The 23,649-nt window shown below is 49.8% G+C and overlaps 1 protein-coding gene across 1 annotated transcript; it reads right to left on the bottom strand.

The window, feature by feature from the left end:
- Positions 1-971: 971 nt before the first annotated feature.
- Positions 972-23,163, bottom strand: LOC149339256 (phospholipid-transporting ATPase ABCA3-like). Its single transcript, XM_089550904.1, has 11 exons — positions 22,921-23,163; positions 20,154-21,165; positions 18,830-19,130; positions 16,285-16,722; positions 14,600-14,912; positions 11,177-12,428; positions 9,820-9,948; positions 9,017-9,353; positions 4,589-4,771; positions 2,482-2,922; positions 972-2,059 (listed from the first exon to the last, which is right to left on the bottom strand). Exons 1-11 carry the CDS (start codon positions 23,161-23,163, stop codon positions 1,459-1,461), a joined length of 5,250 nt encoding a protein of 1,749 aa, XP_089407030.1. The 3' UTR covers positions 972-1,458.
- Between the last annotated feature and the right edge of the window lie 486 nt (positions 23,164-23,649).

Consider the following 23,649-nt stretch of genomic DNA (forward strand, 5'->3'; position numbering starts at 1 on the left):
TCTCTTGGAATCCACTCCGTTACCCTTAAGGACCAACACTTACCTTGCTACCGAATTACATTACATGCCCTGCCCAAGCCCATTTCTTCCCCTTGATTTCGACTAGGATGTCAAACCCGCGTTTGTTCGCTCACCCACTCTTCCCGCTTCCGGTCTCCTAACGTTACACCTACCAGTTTTCTTTCCATAGCACGCTGCCTTGTCCTTAAGCTGAACTCTTTTAGCTAGCCTCCACGGTTCCGACCCATTGCAGTTGTATACTTTTCCCTTGAGGGAAAACTGCCACTCATGATCTGAGATAACCTGTCATATGCGCTCCACCCCATTCTTATTTTAGTTATTAAGCCTCGCATGATCCAGATCAGCGGCCACTACCTGTCCTAATTAGACGCATCCCATGCTGTTCCCTTGCGAGATGTTGAACATTACTCGAGTTGTTGTGTGTGCGATGGTAGTGTGTGTTGGGGATGTGTACTGGCGTTAGACAAAAAAAAAAAAACTTTCAAAAAAAGTTGCTTAACTCGACCAAGGGTACCGTGATAAGTGTCACGTGACAACGATGACTTGCAAAAAGTTGCTGACGTTCAAACGCAAAGGTTTTCGCATTTCTCCAATGCAGCAGACTGCAGTGTTCTAAAAGTTTTTACTTTTTGTTTAGCGTGCCGGTCTGCAAGCAAGGAAAGGGGAACATGGAACTTTGGTCTGGAGGCAAAGTGAGGGAAAGGAAAGGAATGTAAGAGAATCAATGAGATCGCTTTGTATTCCATACAGAATGCAATAGAGAACGAGTTCATGCAGTGGCGTGGGCTGATTGACACCTGTATTTGTGTTTACTCGATCACTGTCTTTTCATCAGTGATGAAAGTTTCACTCAGCTGAAAGATGTGTGCCAGGGGCAGGAAATCAACCTTGGCGAGGCGAAACTCTTGTATAGGCCATTTTTATATCAGGAGCACATGGTCAGTACAAAGATATGCGAAAGACTTCGTTGCTGGACAAATTTATCACGCGGATATACCATCACATTGTACACAGAAGTGCCGGTAATCGCACTGTCATGTTTCTCGAGTTTGTTTTTAATTCTGCGGTGTAGCCGCCGTACAGACTCGGGAAAGCCGGGACGGTTGACGCGCGGTCTTTAAGAAAATAATGCGAAAAAAGGCGAGAAATCATCTGCGTTGTGCGTTTGTGATATAAATACGCTATGCATGGTACAGTATTGTTGCCATTTTCTTTTGGGAATACAAATGAGACAAGAGATTATCTCAAAGAAAACATTGGAAATAAAGAAGGCAATAGCATGATCATGTGACGAGTCAGAAAGCATAAATTTCGTTTTTAAGCGTGCCGGTTTGATTTTATTCTGCATGGGTGCACGCGTACCTTTGCTACTTATGGCGTACTTAGGTGGAGCCCAGGGCGGCATGCCTATCGCGTCGCGCTCGATCATATCACGCGCTACAAGGCGATGGCGTCGGCGGCCGGTGTGGGGGCGGCCTTTGGCTTCTGGTACTTTACGATCTTGAGCAGTGCATGCTCAAGCGTCATGTCGGTGAGGATGACGTCGCTGGCGTACGCGGCCATTTGCACTTGCAGCTCCTGTACCCTGGGCACTAGCTGGCTCCAGGGGGCGGAGGGCGTCACCGTGTACTCGATCGAGTGGCCCAGTCTGCCGTTGTAGACGGCGCTGGGGAACGCCTTCAGGACGAGCATGTGCAGCAGCTTGAGCGCCTCCGCGTCGTAGGCGCTGCTCAGGTTGAGCTTGACGAGGAGCACAGTGCCGACGCAAAGACGATCTCGGAGCTCGGCCACGGTGCCCACGCACTGGAACTGGCCTTCGAGCATGATCGCCATGCGGTCCGACATGACGACGCAGTCGCTCAGGCTGTGGGTCACGATGAACACGGCCGACTTGACGAGCTGCCGCAGCATGGAGATGGTGCGGTAGATCTTGCGCTTGGACATCAGGTCTAGCCCCGTGGCTGGATCGTCCATCAGGACCACAGGGGGGAGCCCGATGATGGCGATGGCCACGGCCAGCTTGCGGCGTGTCACGGCACTGCGACGACACGGTTCCAGAAAAGACAGGTTCATCTAAAAACGCGCTTCAGGCACCATATGGTACTGCGCTGGCGAGGCCTCTGCAGAGAAGTATATATCTGATGCCTGTCCCATTCCAGCCCAATGGCAACGTTCCCCTTCGAAACTTTAGAATTAATGACTAATTTGAACAACCACGAAACGTTCGTCCTTACAGTCATGCGCAATGCGTCAGCAATGACTGCAGCCTGAACATGGTCGGTGTCCTAACAATTTCATAGAAGCTTGCATCACGTCGTGGCTTGACACAGAAGTGCCCTGCGGGCGAGCTCTTCCGGGGTCCAGAAATTATAGCTACAAGCTTGAAAGTTGGACGGGATACTAAATAGGAAGGCGTCAGGTAAGATTGTAATTTCAGGGTCTACGTGCACTCCAGCTCACCCGCACTCATCCACCGTGTTCTCCACGGATTGCGTGAGGTTCAGGAGGAGGATCAGGTGCTCGAGGAGCCGGTCGATGTCCTCCGGCCGGATGCCCCTAATGTTGGCGTACAGCCGCAGCGTCTGGTGCACCGTGAGGCGACCCAGCACGCTGTCGTGCGTGGGGCAGACGCCGATGCGCTGCTCCCACGCGGCCAGGTTCTGCAGCGGCACGTCGCCGATGAGGGCCGTGCCTGAGGTGGGCATCGTGCTGCCCGAGAGCACGTTGAGCAGCGTGGTCTTCCCGCAGCCGCGCAGACCGGCCACCGCGAACGCCTCACCGGGCTCCACGTGGAAGGAGAGGCCCCGCAGCACGTCAAGCGACGACACCTTCTTTTTCAGGTCCAGCACCAACAGCGCAGGCTTGGCTAGATCGTGTGCTGCGATTGCTTTCTCCACTTGCCTGCATCAACCGAACAACGGGCGGGAAGGCAATGTATACCGCTACCGCTTTTCCGCTGCCGTTGTTTACCTGGCTGAATTTTTTTATTTTTGCTATTTTGAACACATAAATCATACATGAAAATTTGATGGGCCCATAGCCAGAGCTAGTTTGGGCCCATAGTCACGCATTCAAGACAGCACAGTAATAAACTAGAAATTGAAACAGTGCAAAAGCATGTCATTCACAACACGAAAAAGAGAAAACAAACAAAATGAGAAATACAGCTTGTAACTACTACATAATACTGGGGAAAAATCTTTTTAAGGAGTGTTAAAAGTTGCTAGATAATTTGTTCCCAAGCGGGATGTCATTCCGAGTTACCGTAGAACAGTAGCAATCTCTGACCATAAAGGGTGTGTGTTCAAGGGATAAAGTTTAAATGGCTTCCATTCCTCGTGTTACTGGTAGGCAGAGCAAAATTATGGATTGTGAGTGGGTGGTTATTGGACACAATGTTGTAGACTGTATTTGACACCTTGACTTGAAACACAAGCATGAATGGAAGTATTCGAATTTCTTGAAAAAGTGGACGGCTTGGATGGTACCTGTTGGAGATGTCGTAATGCGTAGTGCTCGTTTTTGAAGGCGTATAGTGTGTTCTGAATGTAGAAGCCCAAGAGTTGCAACAATAAGTGGGATGGCAGTGGGAAATCGTCTAGTAAATGATTTTGAGAACAAATATATCAAATGGGCTTTATTTCTAAGTAGAGCATAACATGATGATGCCAATTTTAATAGTTATGTTGATTGCAAGTTTTGTTTGAAAACCGGTTTTCCATCCTGTCAAATCGGAGAAATGTTTGTAGGTAGGCATACAAAACAACAGTACAGGGTTCTAGTGAACACATGAAACAAACTTAGAAACCTTAATCATGAGAAGGAAGAACGCATATCGCTCCAGGGCACTGAACAGAGTGTATGTCAGCCTATCATTTTAGTGGCGTTTAAAAATCATGTGCGCCAGGCAGAACGCCGCCTTCTGACGTTCTTCCCAAAACGCGCAAAAGTTAAAACGCGCTAGCTGAATGCGCCGGTACTTGGAAGTGGTTATGGAGCAACGCAGAACGCGGTACGTATACAGTAACAAAACAAGCACGTCCACTGTGTTCTGGAACATTAGACAGGGCGCTCTATGTTTCGGTTTTCCTCACCCACAATTTCATTGTGCCAAAACTAACTGTCCATTCAACGCGCGGAGTCCTTGCGGCCAGGCAGCACTTTTAGCTATTGTTCCGAAATAAAGGGAGGGGGAGTCGAGCCTCTTCCAACGGAATATTAGGTTTGGTTTGGTTTATGGGGTTTAACGTCCCAAAGCGACTGAGGCTATGAGGGACGCCGTAGTGGAGGGCTCCGGAAATTTCGACCACCTGGGGTTCTTTAACGCCAACGAAATATTAATTGTTTCAATATTTGCTCTCAATAAGAGGCACGAGGAGAGCAGATAGGGCACAAGCAATAGCTGCTAAAGAAGTCACATTGATCACATCGTCTACTGAACTGGTTAACCTGAAAACTAGAGTTTACTGCTGTGGCGAGCTGAATGGGTCCGAACACTCAGAACGTTCTTTCACGGAAATTGCTCTTGCGGAGGAACAACCATCCATCTGCCAAAGCAGCGACTCACCTAGCTTCAGCGACCACGTCTGGGGCCATTTCTTTCTCGTCCAGTGGAGTGGCCACTGCCGGCGCGTCAACCGCCTTGCCAGGGGCCCAGAAACGGAATAAGCCTTTCTCGAACAGCGCCAACAGCAGGAGCAGGATGCACCCTTCGGCCACCATCACCAGCAGCTCGGCCAGTATGCCGTCTCTGCGCGGACCACCGAGAGTGCGGTGAATGAGCCGTGAAGTTCTACAGCGAAGCCGTTAGCGGCTCACTTGTGGCGTGAACATCGGCTTGTGTGTGTTGGCGTAACATCACGTGACCAGCACTGTGAAGTTACAGGTGACGTCACCGACAGCGAGGAGCCGTCCAAGCGCGCTAAGCACATGTCTTGGCGGAGTCTCTTCATTTAATCGCGAAAGCACGAACAGCTGCGCTGGTCAAACGCTTAACGAGAAACCAAAATAGTAGAGGCATTTTGGTGTAAAGCTTACAGGCCACCGCCTCCGTAGCCGCAAATGTGGCCAAGCGGGAGCGTGTTATGCCGGGAAACCCGCCCGGATTCCAATTCTGCAGGTCGCAAACTTTCTGCTGCGAACGTCCCTTTGACAAGCCCTGGTGCTGCGCCGCAAGGCAACGCGCCCTAACGCTCCCTTGACAAGCCACGATGCTGCGCCGTAAGTCAGCGGTGTCTAAGGAGAAGCATCGGCGAGCAACGTGCCTGGACACGTCGCTGGGTGCCAGACAGCGAGGCGCCAGATTTCTTCTCTCCCGGACGCCACCGCGCGCGGCAAAATTTGAAGCGGTTGGCCCGCGCGATCGCTGATTGGTCCTTTCGGACTGCCGTCGAGTGCTGCCTTTGGATTGGCCAGTTCTGAGGGGCCACCGTTCCTGAGGCTATATAAGCGCCACCGCTGCCGCTTGGATAGCAGCTACAACTGACCGAGTGACCGACCCACCGTGAGTCGAGTGCTGCTCACGAGTGGAGTCGGATGGTGTGACGTGCTGGTGTCTCGCCGATCGTCGCTGTGCGAGAACAGTCGCGTTGTATAGCTCTCGGCCCCCGTGCCGATGTTGAACTATATTATGCCCTGTACATAGTGTATAAAGCGTTTTCTTGATCTCACCGACGCCGGACTCGGAGTCTTCGCTACCGCCAAGAGAGCTGGCAGCGCACAGCCACGAAACGGGTGGCGAGCGCTACGGGACCACCTCTATGGCACAACATTGGTGACAGCGGTGGGATACCCAAAGTCACAACATTGGTGACAGCGGTGGGATGCCCAAAGTCACAACAAGCGCTACAATCTCAGGTGCTTACCAGTAGGCTTCGCGGTTCTAAGTGCAGAATGTCAGCGGTATGCATGTAGCGCATTTCTCGATCTTTTCATCACTGAGGAAGCCCCCTATAAAGCCGATGAATCTTCGGCTGTGCTCAAACTGAGCTGCTTCGGCCAGGATTCGAACTTAGTATAAGTATGCCTGATGTTTTAAATTATTCAATACAAAATGTTTAATTCAAAAACAATCAGAGACACGACAACGCGGTTTGTACAAGTGTATACCACAGCAAGGCAGAAATGTACCTGTTGAAGCTCCGTAATCTAAAAAATAATTCGCAAAATTTAGGTTATCAACTTTCTTTAGTTTTTGATTTTAGGGGAAAAAATTATATTGCGAAATTGAAGGTTGTGAGCATCGAAGGTGAGCCGGTTTTTAATTTTTTTTTTAAATTGGCAATGTGGCACGAAATATCGAGCATCAAAAATGCGCATTTAAAAGCTGGTTCAGTTGGCTTTCCCACATTGCAATGTTATAAAATGGGGTTGCTGCGTTAGTATTGTCGAGGAACTCCCTTTAATTGATTTGGCGTTACAAAATGAAAAAAAAAACAGCGTCTGTATTTGCTGCATTAAAAATGTGAGCGACGCCGTTTTATGTGCGAAATTTGGGGAAGCCAACGAGCTTTAAAATATGTATTTTTTAGGCTTGATATTTTGAACAACCACACTGCCGAATGAAAAAAATTTAAAACCGGGTTCACATTCAATGTTGACGGCCTTCAATAAAGCATTATAATCTTGCCCCTTAAATCAAAAAGAAAAGGTTGATAAGGTAAATTTATTTAATCAATAGATTAATTATCGAGCTGTATCAGGTACATAATGTCTGCCATATTGTAGTATCCACCTGCGCGAACGCCACTGCCGTATCTTTCACAGCTTTTCGACAAAAATCGATGTTGAATAATTTGAAACACACAGTATGTGAAGCGGATGCCTTGCCACTAGGTTATCGCTGCATGCATTACAGATCAGTCAGTCCAACAAAAGATACGTCAATTTTATGGCACTTCTAAGCGTTAATATAACTGTTCTCCACTCTCGATTAAAAAAGTATAGCGACACCTGAAACGTTTATTGAAATAAATTTCGTCTCACTATCGTAACTGGTACACGTTATAGAAAAAAATGGAGATGGAAATAAGGGTGAGAGCACGGGAGCGTCTTAAAGCTGGCCGCCTGAAAAATACGTAATTATCTTGAATTATTTTTAGGTATACTAGACACGACTAATATAACACCCTTCAGCCAGTCAGAGGATGTTTCTATAGCTGCTGATGTAAAGACGATGAGTTGCATGTATACGTTGAGTTCCCACAACATGAGTTGTGCTATTCTTATGTGACACTCTTCGCACGCTTATAAACATCCTTCTACAGACTTCGGGCGTCGCCTGCCTGCCCTTCGCGCTGCCGCTATAAAATTTACCGCCGATCTGCAAGGTCCGCATTTATTAGCAGGGTAGGTATACAGGCATCCTAAGAGGCTCCAAGGCAGTTACATTCACTTTTTAACTGAACCGACCGTATTGGAGTGGAGGCCTGCAGCTTGCTCTCAGCAGGAAATGCGAAAACCTTGCAAGGCAAGCTATATCTTACATTCTTGCTCACACTACGGTTCGGATCGAAGCTCGTTTGAACTGGTATTCAGTTATAGACTACAGTGGCCGTAGTTACATATCGCAGCGGATCTGTCCGAAGCAAAGAGGACACAAGAGAGAGCTACGTTGTTTTCTTCAGCAGTGCTTGTTGCCTGTAGGCATGGAAGTGTCATACTAACTCTGCAACAAGCGATGGTTTCACAAAGACTGAAGGTCACCACATATTAGACGCTGTGCTATGGGAGGCACCTTCCTGCTCGTAAAACTGCAAACAGCTGAAGTACGGAGCTTCCGCACACTTTTTATGCAGTCGAAAAAGCACCAGATTCGAAGATCGTTCATATTTAAACCTGCGCGAACAAAACAAGGACCGAGCAAGAACACAAAAACACACACAAGCGCAGTGTGTGTTGTGTTTAAATATTAACGATTCAGACCAACTAGCCCGCCAGAAGATACTTTTGAACTATATTTCTCCTACCCTGGGCTCTTTTCTATGTAACATGCCGAATGACAAAGCAGCAACCATTGTGTGCATCCCTCATTGCTGCCTCCACGTGCAAGTCCCGCGTTCTTAGCTACTGCTTGAGAAAGAAGATCGTCCCGCCGCAAGTGTTGGCCATTTTCGGCACACCTGAACCTTCTTGGGGTCACACCAGGCGGGTGAGCAAGGTTTTGAAATCAGAATGCTGGAGACAAGTCCGGTAAAAAAAAAAAAAACTGCGCTTGTGTGTGTTTCTGTGTTCTTGCTCGGTCCTTGTTTTGTTCGCGCAGTTTTAAATATGAACGATTCAGACCAACTAGCCCGCCAGAAGATACTTTCGAAGATGGTGAAAATACTTTGAAGCGAAAGCTTCACTACGGGACCTCGTGCATCGATCGCCGTGTGCCTAGTTTTCACCTTCAAATGACCTTGAGCTTCGAAAGCAAAGGAAAGGCGCCTCTTCTCGCGACGACTCTTCTCGCGGCACGCCTCAAAGAAATACCATGAAACTTTTCATACCAGCCTAAAGCTTGTCATCAATTTACTGAAGCAGTAAATGAAAAGCGCACTATAAAGATTATTTCAACTGCCCGCAGAGGAGAGCATCGCGGCGCACAGCGGTGGAGTTGCCGATTCAGAGGCTCTTGGGCCAACGTTAGCCAAGCCAATTAACATACTTAGTCTTCCCGGCAGTCCCGCGGTGGATGAATCGCTGTTTAAGAAATTTGCAAAGACGGCGGCTCTGCAGCTTTCCTTCTAGGTAATAGGCATTGAGGAACTACGCTGTACGCCTCTCTGAACCGGCCCGGGCATCGGCCCGGGCCGGTTCAGACACGGGCATCGGCTTATAGCTCGTTGAACTGCTGTGTGCAGCTGGCACTACCAAGTGATCCACTGGCGTCGCCATATTGCACACTAGGCTGCTATAGCCACTTAAGTGGCAGCGCCAGGCGCCCACAGCTGTCCAACGAGCAACATGACGATGCCCAGGTTAGTCTAAGGGACTGCGGACTCGACCCTCGTGCCTGTGCAGGGAGAAGGAGGCCAGCTTGCTGACGCTGGTCCCGTTGGAGGCGTAGAAGTGGGCGCAGCAGTAGCGCAGGTTGGGCAGGAGCACGGCGCCCTCGTCCAGGCTGTTGTGCACGTAGGCGCACACGTCGCGCACGTCGGCCATGGAGCCCGTGCAGTAGTTCTCCTCGGCCACCTTCTGCGACGTCTTGGTGAGCGCCCACGTGTACGAGAAGGGCGGCAGCAGGTAGAGCAGCCACAGCGTCGGCTCCCGCGGCGGGTCCTCCACCACCAGCTCGGTGGTGGTGGTCTGGCCGATGAGCGACAGCTGGTAGGCCAGGCCGCACACCGTGCCTGCACCCGTAAGACGCGCGGTGCCCGACCGAATTTGAAACGGTCTGCTTATTGCGCGGCCGTCTAAAAACCCGTGCGCAGTGCATGATGAATCGGTGGCAGAGGTTTCATTAAAAAAAAAAAAAACTATCATGGACACCTAATTCCATTACGTGTTGGGAATCGTTTAATTTAGTTTATGGGGGTTTAACAACCCAAAGCGACTCAGACTATCAGGGGCGCCGTAATGAAGGGCTCCGGAAATTTCGACCACCTGCAGGGTTCTTTAACGTGCACTGACATCGCACAGTACACGGTCCTCTAGAATTTCGCCTCCATCGAAATTGCACCGAATTTCCCCGATCTGCGGGACTACGGGGTGGGCTGCTGGGGAAACACGAATGTTATCGCTTAAACTATAACAGACCGCATCAATCTCATTGATCATCTATCATTTTCATTTGACCGAGAACGAGTGTGTACCCACCGCTTATTGATGCGACGACGTTGACAAGGATGAATCCGGACAGCATGGAGTCCATGAAGAACGAGAACCAATAGACGAAGGCCAAGATGCTGTGCACGTACGCCATGAAGATGCACAGCACGGCCGGCGCTGCGTCGCCAAGCGCCAGCCCCGGCTGTGAGACTCGCAACCCGTAAATGGGTTAACGCAAATGCGTTAATAATTTTAATATGGCATCTTGCTCGGCGCAGTATTACCTCAAGAATCGCATAGTGTATAGCTGGTCAAGAGAAGTGCTTCATCTCGATTCCACGCTTTGCTTGAATGATTCGCATTCCAGTTCGGTTGATGGGACGAAGCCTGACCTTTGCGTCGGTGACGTAGGATGGACGACGCGTTGGCTAACACGTTAGCGACAAGAGAACTGCAAGGACATGTGAAACTTTGAAGTAAAGCAGCTCCGTCTGCTTATAGAGCTTAAAATTGCTTGTAGGTTGGATGTGGTCGCAGAAACACTGCAGAACGTGGGGAAGATCCTGGCGTATGTTTAAGCAAATGGAAAACACATTGCGCACATAAGGGAAGGCGCGCAAGTGAGGCAGCTTTCTATTATTAAAAATGTGGAAACATGTCATGTTATTTATTTGTAGTTTCGGTTCACAAATTTAAGAAGAGCATTTCCAGTGCGCAGTCAAGTCCATCGCGCTACGAATGGAGAGATGTGTTGCAATGCGCCGCTCAAAAAAAAACAAAACCCTTATTTTTAAGCACACGAATTACGTAGTCGTTAGCTCTGTGCTATCAGGACGCTAAAACCACGCGCCTATATTACTCTAAGATGAAGCGCATTATATCGTCCTGGTGAAAGCGTGTGAAAAAAAAAAATCACAGGGACGTCTAATTAGCTTGTGTGTTGGCAGTGCGATAACATTAGAAGTCGTTGATGCATTTGCAGGAAGTGACATCACTTCCGATTTGGTTACTTCCCTCCAGCCATTGGGCGAATTATGATCGACGACCTTTTTTTTTCCGCGGTGAGGCTTTTCATGCTCTCGCATTAAAAAACACGACGGAAGACATCAATCGCGCGCAATATAGAAAACAATCACATGGCTCGGTTAGAAAGCGAACCTGCTTCAGCTTTTGAGTGCAGTGTTCCAGTGTTGCGCCTCTTACGATTCTGGATTTCCGGAAACATGCAGGTGTACGTGCTTTCTTCGCTTGCTGTTGTGCGAATAGCAAAAGCAACGCATTCCCATTGCAGATCGAAAGAGAGCTGCAAGTGATCGGAAATCCAGGATCATTGCGAATACGCTCGCGTGGCTGTTTCCCGCCGCAAGCTACAAATTCTGTCCCACGAAGTTCACGGTCGACTTACCCACATCGAAGAACATCGGATCGCAGAACGAAACGGGGAAGAACATGCAGAAGAGCGAGATGACGGACATGAGCATGTCCCAGACGTAGTTGCCCATCCAATACACGAGCGGCGGCACTCCGGACATGAGTTGCATCGCCTTGGAGTTGCTCACACGGTCGTCGATCGCGAACAGCACGAAGCTGGCCGCCGTCACCGACGTGGCCGCCGGCAGCAGGATGAAGCGCATCAGCCGCGTGGCCAGGATAGAGTGCAGCTCCTCGGCGGCCTGGTATCGGCGCAGCGTGCGCGAATAGATGCTGTGGTTGCGGCGACGCATTGGCTGCAGCATCGACACCATGGAGGCCTGCGAGTCGTCGGACGCCCAGCGCAGCAGCGCAGTGCCCAGGAGGTTGGCGGAGGCCGACTGCGTGTGGTAGTAGTCTCCGTGGTACCAGGCGATGGCACGCCCCGTACTGCCGTCGGCATCGGCCACGAACTCGGCTCCCGCGACGGCGGACCGGTGTGCCGTCCTGTCACCCTTGAGATTCCTCATGTACGCGTCCATGTTGCCCACTTCGTGGACCGTGAGGGACGCCGAGCGGGCGTAGGGCCGATAGAACGAGTCGGCGAGCTGAGTGGACGCGCTGTCGCGCGCCAGCAGGACCCCGGACTCCGGGTGGAGCGTCGCCAAGTCGTAGACAGTCCGGTCGGCTCCGAAGTGCACCGCGAGCCGTTCTTCGTTGCTGGCCTGGTAGCGGCACACGAGGAACATTAGGAGCGACGGCAGCAGCCAGCAAGCCAGCGGCGTGTACAGCGTCTGCCTCATGTAAAGGCGCCGCTTGGTCAACATGGCGAGGAAGATCTGGTAATTGCGGGGCTTTCCCGCCGCCAAGTCGTACAGAGCCTGCATGTGCTCCTGGATCTGCACCGAGGACTCGTATGCCTCCTGCGGCAACTGAGTGAAGCCGCCGACGTCGGCCGTGGCCATGGCCATGATGTTCTCGGTCTGATGGACCGCGGTGGCGCCGATGTTTGTCATGCCCATTTGCGCCTTGCCCTTGTCCTGGGCCGCGCGGCGCTTGGACTCGACGCTGCTGGCGTCGATCTCCATGATGACGCGCAGGAATATGTCCTCGATGGTGATGACGCCCACCTTGTACGACTCGACGCCGTATTGCCGCTGGCGCTGCTCGACGACCCGAAGCGCGTTCGACACGGCCACGGGGTCTTGCCGGTCGCCGAGGTTCACGATCGCGAATTGCTTGTGGTCCTGCATGGCCGTGGAGCTTGCGTTTTATTTTATTATTTGGTTATTAATCCTAAAAAAAACCTTCGCGGGGCATTACATGGGCGGTGTGGATTATACGGCGACAAATAACACATTATTTGCAATCATGAAAAATGGTTTACGTTAATGAATGTGCTTCCTCTATGGCGTAGCGGTCCAGTTCTATGCGAATTTTAATTCTGTTGGCGCTAGCTGCAGTTATCTTTGCTCGCATTAGGCCAACGAACCCTAACAGAAGGCACCAATTACATTTTAGGTTGGTTGGTTTATGGGGTTTAACGTCCCAAAGCGACTAAGGCTATGAGAGACGCCGTAGTGGAGGGCTCCGGAAATTTCGACCACCTGGGGTTCTTTAACGTGCACTGACATCGCACAGTACACGGGCCTCGAATTTCTCCCCCAAAGAAATTCAGCCGCCGCGGCCGGGATCGAACCCGCGTCTTTCGGGCCAGCAGCCGAGCACCATAGCCACTGAGCCACCGCGGCGGTCCAATTACATTTTACATTTTATGTTAGTGTCGCTTATCTGCCCACATTTGGCATTTAGAAAGGATGTAGATCTGCCCAAATAGGCTACCACAGCCCCACTGGGCTGCACAGTTAACGGCAACACCAGCCCGACAATTAATGAATTCTTCTGTGACGGGTGAACAATTAATAGCATACTGGGGGGGAATCGGGCACAGCTGTTTCATCACCGCCTTTCGGGGGTGCTGAAAAAGAAAAGCATGATTTTTAAATCGTTACGTGAACATTATCAGGCGAATAGCTGATCGACTGCTAATAAGCTCCCTTATTTTTATTGGTTGCGATATTAACAACAGTGTTGACGCGTCAGTGGCTTTTAGAAATGCACTGTTATAACGAATGCCCATGCCAAAACATGTACACCTTTCCGGGACAAGAAATTTGAAAATTAGAAAAATATAAGATAGTGTTATGGAAATATCGAATGTAATGGCCCATCCTTCTGATATGTAGCAAAATAAGTGTTTCCATCGATCGCACCGACCAATTAAGACTGCCATAGAAAAACAATGGGGAACGCTTTTAAAGAGAGAAAAAACGGTAATAGAAAAATAATTCTACCATCAGGTGATCTGAGGATATATTGATTGTTATGGTTAAAGCTTACATTATATGAAAAAAATTGCGTTCATCAAAGGTTTCCGGTTCAAAATGCTTTTGTCCAGAATTGTTGGGTATGTGCAGGCAGCTAAGATTCACTGAAGTGCGGATCAACAGCGGGAGACCGCAGGTATTAAGGCGAAAGCCTTTAATGCCTCATACTGTCGTTAGCAGACGCGTCGGCAGCCGTGTCGACAGACGCGTCGGCAGATTCGCCCGCCTTTCGGCGTCACTGCTTAAAAGACTCAATTGGTTCCAGCATGAATAAAGGCGCATCTAGTGAATGCATGGGCTTCATAAATAAAATAAAAGGAGTAAAGTCAAGAAATGGAAAATAAAAAATAAAAATAAGGAAATAAACAAAATAAAAATAGGATGTGAAAATAAAAACAATAAAATTAAGAAAAGGAGCAAAAATAAATAAAAAACAAAATATGAAAGATAGAAAAGTAAATAAAAACAAACAGTGGCCAGGAAACGCTTTCGCCTTGCAGCACTTTAGAGAGCCAAAGTGCCCCCTGAATTTTTAGCAATCGATTCAGCTGCTTGGTGCGGCTGAAACAAGGCAGCTTGTTACGCACGGTCCTCACACGGTTGACGCTTTTATTGCGAAAGCAATACTACTTGCACTTTCCAGGGTGACCACCATCGTGCCGCGGCGGTGACCACCATTGACCTTCATTTGACCTTGATTGCATTAGTTGGATTAGATTTGATTACATTGGATTGGACTGGACTGGACTGGATTAGATTAGATTTGATTGGATTGGATTAGATTAGAGTAGATTACATTGGATTGGAGTCGATTGCATTGGGTTGGATTGGATAGGAGTGGATTGAATTGCATTGGATTGGATTGGATTGGATTGGAGTGGATTGGATTGTATAACCGATGCATCACCACAAGTCTAACCACAAGCACCACCACCAGCTACACTACCAGCTGTACCATGACGTAGGTACGGATATTGCTTTCGCAATTACCGGGCTTAACCAAGCTAAGCCACAGCGAATTTTTTTCGTACCTGCAGGACGCGTGTCTCCTTGGAGACCTCCTGGAGCGCCTGCACGACCTGGCTGGTCTGGCAATTGGGCGCCTTGGTTAAGTGCAGGTTGTAACCGCAGCCGTAGCGTCGGCGCAGGAATGCGGGTGTACCGAAGCACTTGAGGCCTCCGTAGCCGAGGATAGCCGCCCGGTCAGCCACTGCGTCAATGTCGTCGATGTCCGATGTCGTCATGATGACGCAGGTCTTCTGCTTTGCCTGTCTCAGCACGCCCCAGACGTGGTAGCGGGACGCGATGTCCATTCCGAACATGGGCTCGTCTAGAATGAGCACCCTGTTGGTGTCAAAACAAAAAAGTGAGCATTTGTACATTGCTGCGCAAATAAATGTTGAGAAAAAAAGGCATGACAATATTACATATGTTCTATGAGTTTTTATTCTTTGCGATGAGTTTATAGAAATATTTGCCAAACTGTAATAAACAGTCCTGCCGTGCAAGGTCGCGCATTTGTTCTGAGCAGACGGCTCTGCAAAGCGGACAACTGTTTTTGGCTGCATGCGATATTCCTAGCCCCTCAGAGAGGAGAGGACCTTCACCACACCTATGTTGATAGGATATTGGACCTTTTTCTTGAAAAGACTAACAGCTAGGCGTGTTGTTGCTCCACATTAAGCGGGAACGGAAAATCCCGATGACGTCGGGGAAACCACTTTTTTTGATAATCTTGAAATGCGCTTTGGCATGCTGGTGTAGTGAATTGAACAACTCTGCTACTGTTACGACCTTGCGACACGAGTAGCAAGGATGTGCTAACCCTACTGCCCATTTTTTTTTTTGTTGCCATTTGTCAATCTGACTCCAATTTGTCCTCTTCCACCGCTTCAAATGACGATCTGGCCGTGCCCCCCCCCCCCGCCACGGAGGGCGCCGGGGGCCGTTTGGAGGCTAGCGCTCTGAACTTCTGAGGAAATAAATTAAGAGTCTTGCCGGCCTGCGGGAGACAGAGCAACGGAAGTTCTATGTATGAGCGCGGGCGTTAACGCCTCCCAAACGTGCCGTGGTTGGATGGGCTTCGGACTCTGTGGGGAGAATTTAGTTGCACTCCGGACGCCAAACGACGAGCAGCTAGCTCCGCTGACCGCTCGAGCGTTCGGAGAGATGTGCAGTTGTTGGCTATTGATCCTTTGTACTTAATCTTTAAATAAATTCAGTGAATAAAGTTTTCATTGACTGGATCAAGTCTTATCATTTATAATAAAGCCATCGAATAGCTGCAGCGACGCACATTTACAACAGCCACGTTATAAAAACTAAATATCAGAGTTTTATAGAAAACGTGCACAGAATCGAGCTACGCAGCGAAACGCAGAGTGCGATATGCAACCAGAGCATAACTATAGGTCTTGCTGGACCATTAATACATGATTATTTTGGTAAATGGTAACCTAATTGGTCAGGACAACGAATATGTAATTGTTTTGGTAATGTTTGCCAGTACCCTGGTTTCGTCCCTGCTGTTGGATTTGAGTCAGTGCGCTCGTTTAGCTTATACGTCTACGGGTCAACACCTCGCGAACATTGTCTCTAAATCCCGGCAGTCATTATCATCTGTCACTATCTCAACTCTCCATCGCATTGTTAGTGTGCTTGCACAAGTGGGGCACATGTGAGATAACAGAAGCCAGCTCGAGCACGGTGCGGGTACCTGGGGGACAGAAGGATGGCAATGGCCAAGTCCAGTCGCCTCTTGCACGAAGAGTTCATGTTTGAAGACATCATGGTGGACACGTCGGTCAAGAGCAGCATGTCTTTGACTTCGATAGCCCGGTGGATGAGCGTCTCGCCCATCAGGCCTGCGAGGGCGCCGAAGAAGAGCAGGTGCTCGTAGGCGGTCAGGTCGTTGAACAGCACGGGCCTCTGCAGAACGACGCCCATGCTGGCGCAGGCGCTTGCCGTCTGAGTGGTCACGTCGTAGCCCTCGACAATGACTTGGCCTCCGGTGGGCGGCTGCATTCCGGTCATGATGCGAATGAGCGACGTTTTGCCCGCGCCGCTCGGTCCGATCACGGCTAGCAGCTCGTTCGGGTACGCCTTGAAGTTCGTGTCGCGGAGGACGTGGGTGTGCTCCTCTTCATACTCCAGTCTGCGCCGTGGTGCGCAAGAGGAAAAAGAGTGGCTGGGGTTTAACGTAGTTGAACCGAGTAGACGCGCGAAAGCATGTGTTCATTCTTTAGTTATAGGGGATACTTAAAGGGAAACTGCATAGGTTTTAGAAATCAACGAGCTTAAGAGGGTCGAATGTATGAAACTTGCAGGTAAAGCATGCGAAGTCTTTTTTGGCTAGCGCTTGAAATAGTGAAGCAATCGCCGATTAAAATCCGGACGCCCTTCAAGCTTCTCCGCAGCGCACAACGCCAAGTGGGGAGCGTATGATGACGTCATCGAAGGTATCGGTACATTTCCAACGCAGAAACGCCTGCTTTGAAGGGAAAAAACCAACGCCACCCAAGGCGAACCCTGCCGAGAGTTGTTTGGCAGCGTTTAACGCGTCAGGGCAGGGTGTGGCTGACGACAGCGGTAATTTGAAATCATACTTTCCGTGACGTCACGCTGAGTTTTCCTGCACTTCTTCAGTGCATTGGGGAGAAGCGCAAAATCAATCGTCGATTACCTCACTATTTGAAATGCTAGTGCAAAAACACTTGGCATGCTTTACCTACAGCCTACATAGATTTTAATCCTTGAATATCGCGAAATTCTCAAAAACGTGCTGCAGCTGCCCTTTAAGCCCCGCCAGGCGGCTGTTTCTATCACAGCCACCGGTGCTGATTGTGCTACCCATGTTGCTCTTCCCGCGAAAGCTCTCGCGACCAAATATTTATAATTGAACTTCTACCTGCCAACTATTCCCCAATGGCTGCAGCTTGCGAGATGCTCCTCCGAACTAATCAGAGCTGCCCGAGTAACTCGGGTAAGCTGGGGTTAGCACGGAGCACAGGACAAGACAAAATTCTTGCTCGGCGTTGGTACGTCTGGAGTAGTGCTTTCGCACTGTAAGTTCACGCGTTATCTTTGAGGCGTGGTTGGAAGGACAGGGTATCAGCTTCACTTGCTTCGGTTTGCAGTCCATCCACGCATCACGATGCAAAAGTGCGCGGGAAGAGGACGATTTCGGGCAGGATATCGATTTTAGTGGCGCTTGCTCGAAGACCAAGCATTTATGACCCAGCCACGATTCGTACCATGATTATTTCGTTCTCCGACCGCAGTCTCGCATAGATGAAGTCTCCCAGACATCTTGAGTCAGCTAGTCATTGTCCAAATGCACAAAACTGCTTTAATCCAAGAATGGTTTGCTATCTTTCGGCAATATAGTGCTGAACCATGACAACATCCAGAAAGCTAATGTTGTGATCAATACGAGCTGTTTTTATGTGGAAGGGTACTTGTGAATTAAGATCGCGATTGGCTGCTAGCACCTCTAGGTTCTAGAAAGCTGCGCGGCTTATTCAGATAAATATAGGACCGCTGCGATTTTCGGACAGCGCTACAGGAACGCTGTATTGCGGGCGACCGCAGCTGTGACATCGATGGTCACAAGACAAACGACAAGGACGGAATGCCTCTTATATTCTGCTGTCGTGGCCCGCTTCCCTCAGTCATGCAATTGGCGGAAATTTTCGGTTTTTCTTGCCGCCACATAACAGATCTGGACGCACCAGCACCACGTACATGCTGATGCTGGGAAACCTCAAGCGACCAATCCTTAATTTAACTGCTACCAGCCACGGTGCGCAGTTTGCTCACAATCCGATGGGCAGGTTGTGATGACGTCGCAAGACCACGTGACACAGGTGGTCCACATGCTTCCTAGGTTGCTTCTCTGGGCATTTTTCATTTAATTTTCGCTCACGGTCAACGACGCCGACAACGCCGACGCCATCTTTTCTGCGATTTAACGCTATATCGCGCTAAAAATGTAAATGTTGGCACCGTCATAGCATAGCCAATGCCTGCTGCAGCTAGCAGTTCGAATATGGCGGTTGGTGGAACGACAATTCTAAAGAAACTACCGCAAACACATACAGAAGTTGCAAGAGAAGCTGCGACCAATGAGGAGTCTGGGTGACACGTGACTAAAGCGTCTGCGTAGTTTTTTTTTTCGGAGTTCTACTTGAAAAGTGGCGCTGCCTATGCATACTGAGCTCCAAAGGCGGCGGGCAGCATGCACGCACACGGCAGGCTCTCACCTGTTGACGAAGACGACCTCCTGCTTGTCGCGCGGGTAATGCTCGAAGTGGACACCGTCGGGCATTACGGGCGGCAGCTGCTGGAAGGCCCCCTGCTTGTTTGGGAGCCAGTACGCGGGAGAGAGCGGGAACCAGGGCGCCAGGGGCACACCGCGCGCCCACGAGAGCACGTTGTTCATGTACCAGATGGTGATGCACATGACCAAGCTGTACACCAGCATCACCGTCCACACTTCTAGCATGGTGACGTTGTCCCGCTGGAGCACGTACTCTGATACAGATGAAAAGCTGTAGTTCTCGCCTGTCAAAGGGACGACGATGTTGAGATGTGGTTACATCAGTCCTGGCGGACTCGGGGACATTGTGGACATCCATGTGCGCGGACAGAAAAGAACAGAAGAGAGCGTGCTCTCGAAGCAGGCTCTCCAGCCAATAGCGCCAACCGATTCCAATGATGTAGTGGTTAATCCTTTTGTAACTGCTAGCGAGACATCGTAGGGAGTGGCAGATGAAATGGTACTAATCATGGCTTAATCGGGTTGACCGCGGCGGTATTGGTTGGAGGGCGCCTTTGAGGGGCGTCGGCCACATGATTTGTACCCGACCATAGTGCAGTTTCAGCTTTCACTAACCAGCATTTTAGTGGCGTTAAAACTCAGAAGGGTGACTTGTTCGTATTTCTTTCCACTCATATACCTCTCGAACAATATGCCAAAGTAACTAACAGTATGACTGGGATGAGGCTTCAATGCATGAAACCACAAAAGTGAACTTGCTGAATAAAAGGAAACGGCGGATTACAGTGAGAGATCGAACGCCAGCTCATCGCCATTTCTAGGGCCAGAGCGTGACTAGCAAATATTTTGTTGATGTCACGCGTTGAAGAATATCTGCTTCCCTAAGTCTGTCGCTGTGCGCCGGAAGCTATCAAGTACTTTCTCAGTATGATGCAGCAAAACACTTGTCGCTTTTCTAGAACAGAATGCTTCGTCGAGTGCAGATGTGGCCATTAATTTTTTTAGGACACCTGCAGTGTTGCTGATGCCATTAATGAGCAGCCTAATTTTAGTTTAGTATCGAGAGCAATCTCAAAATTGTATATTTTAAGCCAGTTCCAGCTATTTAGCTATACAGCTGTGCCTGCAGTAACCGTCTTTAACCGTATACCATGGCCAAATCACGTCGTTTACCATTGAGAACGATGGAATGTATGAACGTTTTCACTCCCCTTTGTGGTCTTCCTAAAATATTTTGCCGGCACATTTACCGCTTTAGCGACCCGAGCTGTGTCTGCGCAGTTTCGCGGCAAAGCGTGCAGCCTTACCAACAACGTTTGCGCAACCGATGATGCGGAAGCACCAGTGCAGAGCCATGCATGGCAGCACCGAACTCAGCAGCTTGGTGAGACGACTCAGCTGAATGTAGTGCGCCGAGAGGCCCTCGAAATCCTCCAGCGTGAGCCAGGGTGTGCCGTACGCAGTTATCCAGTAGCACATGGCGAACAGGATGGCCCCCGTCGTGTCGGAGAAGAACAGTGACAGAACCATGGCGGTCGTGATGTACTGGATGCTGAAGAGCACCAGGGATACCAGCGCCACTCTTTTGTCGGTATTCTCGAGGAAGGTGGTGTGCAGGCCTCCGTTCTCGTACTCGACTGTTGTCATGTATGTCATGACAATAAGAATGCTGAGACTCCCTTTGAACATGGCCGCCAGGAAGTGTCCCAGCCAGTATACGGGGTCTTTCAGCCCAGCCAGCCGTAGCTTCTCGCGGATGCCGCCGTGTGCCTCTTCAGACAGGCGCCCGACGAGCGTGCAGAAGGGGACGAGATAGCCGATGCCTATGCGCACTACCATGATCCAGCGCTCGGACGTGGAGTCCTCGGGCACCGGGCCCTCGCTCATTCGCCGGGTCGTCATGCTGTAGGTGCGTCTCGAGGCGACGTCCTTGCCGTTCGTGGCGGCGAGCTGGCGAAGCTTTTCGGCCTTGGCTCGCACGAGCGCTATTTGACAGTAGGCGATGCTCTCACGTTGTGACACCGGGTTGGGCAGAGTGCTGAAGACCGCGAAGATATTGCGGCGCCGCTGAAGATAGTGGGGGTCGTCGAAAAAGCGCACGGTGAACTCGAGGTCGTTTTGGTTGTGGGGCTTGCCGAAGACGACCGCGATGACGCGCTGTTCGGGACCGTACTTCGGTTGTGGGGTCAACCGGTAGAAGGTGTCCAGCATGTCTTTCTCGCTGCTGAAACCGCGCGTCTTGACGAGATTGTTCGGCGAAAACGCGGCCTTCACCAACTCCTCGTTTTCGCCGTGTTCGCCACGCGGAGTGTACAGGATCTGAGGAGAAAAACAACAGTGAAAATTAGCGCTATGCCAGCTTATGGAGGGCGCTGCAGCGTTGTCAAGGGGGAAATGAGTCATACAGCCGCCGAAATAGAGCAGATAGAACAGGCTGGATCGAGTACAGTCGGCTGTGCGGATATACAATAACATGAAGCCATACTCAGTGCAAAGTTAGCGGGAGAGAGTGGACTAGTGTGCAAGAGGAAGAACAGAGAGAGCACAAACTAGACATTAGCAGCCGCTGTGGCTCATAGGTTATGGCGCTTGGCTGCTGACCCGAAAGACGCGAGTTCGATCCCGGCCGTGGTGGTCAAATTTCGACGGAGGCAAAATTCTACAAGGCCGTGTACTGTGCGATGTTAATGCACGTCAAGGAACCCCAGGTGGTGGCAATTTCCGGAGCCCTTCACTATGGCGTTTGTCATAGCCTGAATCGCTTTGGGGCGTTAATTACCCATAAACAAACAAGACAGCCGTGAGCAAAAGTGGACAGAGTGCAAGGCACTGGTGCAGTCATTTCTTTTTTCTTTTTCAAAGGACTGAAACTATTGCGAGCTTTATTGCATTACTTAAATGACTCTGAACTGTGACTTACGCACACTTGTCGTCATAAGTTATGGAACACAACTTTGCAATGAAATTTATTTTCTTTGCATCCATGGCGCATTGTTCGACTCTTAATGCTCTACTGCGCAACTTCCAAGCTCATAATTAGGCTGCATGTATCTATTCCACGTTGCGCGCATATAGGCGGCTATGGAATTCAGTTTTTTTCGCCAACGTTGCATTCCATACACTCCTGAGTGCGGGTGCAGATTGCTTTTGTTGAGGATATGTTTTATCAGTGCTAGTAGCAATGGATGGTACTGATTCGCATCTTTTAGCCTGTCATGGTGGCATAATGACTTTAAAGAGCACAGTATGAAAAGCCAGAAGGATGCTGAAATCAAACTCTTAAAATAGATGTGTAGAGTTGGTCAAAAGTTCCGAGGCCACAGGGTCGGCTTTTTAGGAGTATATTCGGGCACTTACGGCACCTATGAAGCTACCAGGGTTCTCAAGGGCGAGGACGATACTCACATTCACCCTCCAGATTTCTGAACTTCGGGTGTAAGTGCCCCAATATATGGCTCGAAAGCAGATCCTGTCGCTTTGGGAAATATGACGAACTGTGTTCTTTCCAATGTCTCCGTGGTGGACTAACTGCCACACTGGTAGTTCAGTCAGTCAATAGCCCCGGATTTGCTTCTAGCATGGAGCTCCATTAGGCCGTCTGCTAACGTTGCACACTGTCACTTTTCTTTCCACATCGTACTAGGCCTGGGCATCCTTGAAAACTTGGTCTGAAAACCCTGAGTGGCGGGGAAGTTAGCCAACTTGGGACTTCTCGACGAATCAGAGGACGGAATTTTTATGCGTATACTTTCAGGTAAGTTTCCAAACTAAAGTGATTATGAAGCTCGACAAAAGCATTTGTTGGGCGAGTTGGTGTTTTCGATTATCCATAACTACAGCGCAAACGACAGGACAGAGATGAAGCGCTGTGTGGTGTCCCTTCTTCATCTCTGTCCTGTCGTTTGCGCTGTAGTTATGGATTATGAAGCATTGACCTCCTCCATGGTACCGCAGCATAGACCATATATGGCAGCATTTCTTGCTCATTCGATGCAAAGATGAACTGGCAAAGCGCGTGGAGTATACAGAAGTAGACAGCGCAAAGAGCATGCGAAGCAGTCCAAAGGCCCTTGCCAGCTGTGGAGCGTTGAAGTGGCTCTCGTTGCGTTCCGGGTAGTCGCGGGGCGGGCTCAGCCTGAGGCAGGGCGGCTTCTCGCAGGAAGCCGGCTGTGGCACCAGTGGCCGGTCTTGCTCCACGGCGAAGAAGGAGAGGCAGATGAGGGCCACTTCGAACAAGGTGACCGAGTAGTGGCGCTTGATCGCCTGCACGTACACGTCCTTCCACACGATGGCGTAGACCTGCAAAAGGACGCTCATGCCGCTGCCTGTCGCAGGCAGCGTCGAGCGTCAGATAAGGAGGTGTCGGGTAAATGGCGGTGACTTCGCTTCTTCTAAAAATGGTCTATAGACAGTCTATAGACTTCTTATAGACTCTATTGCTTTCCTATCGATATTTATTTTTGTATATTCTTAGAACATAGATTGTCTATAGACAAAAGTCTACTAAAAGTGCATGGCCATAAATCTATAGATTGTCTATAGACTGTCTATTGCATTTGTATTGCCTATAGACTGTTCTCTGGGATTTATGTATAAAGAGTCTCTAGACTTTATAGACAGAAGTCAACAGCCTATATACTCTAAAAAAAATTTCTAAGGGCTGCACCACCAACTTTTGTCATGGCGCATTCAGCCAGAACGGAAACCATGCTTGGTCGTCGACGCGGGGACCCCCTTTTTTTTCTTGCTGTGACCTTTTCACAACGAGTAGGTTCCTAAAAGGTATCTGCACCTGTTGTTTCG

The sequence above is a fragment of the Amblyomma mixtum genome, chromosome 6 (genome assembly GCF_055824585.1).
Source record: "Amblyomma mixtum isolate Tamu chromosome 6, ASM5582458v1, whole genome shotgun sequence".
Classification (NCBI taxonomy): Eukaryota; Metazoa; Arthropoda; class Arachnida; order Ixodida; family Ixodidae; genus Amblyomma; species Amblyomma mixtum.

What these genes read in the sequence shown, in the direction of transcription:
- LOC149339256 (XM_089550904.1), bottom strand. Translation starts at nt 23,163, where the DNA reads ATGAGCGTCCTTTTGCAGGTCTACGCCATCGTGTGGAAGGACGTGTAC. An exon ending in CGTCGTCGCATCAATAAGCG is followed by an intron (nt 9,354 to 9,819) that starts GTGGGTACACAC and finishes TTACGGGTGCAG; the next exon opens with GCACGGTGTGCGGCCTGGCC. An exon ending in GCCTCCTTCTCCCTGCACAG is followed by an intron (nt 4,772 to 9,016) that starts GCACGAGGGTCG and finishes TGGTCCGCGCAG; the next exon opens with AGACGGCATACTGGCCGAGC.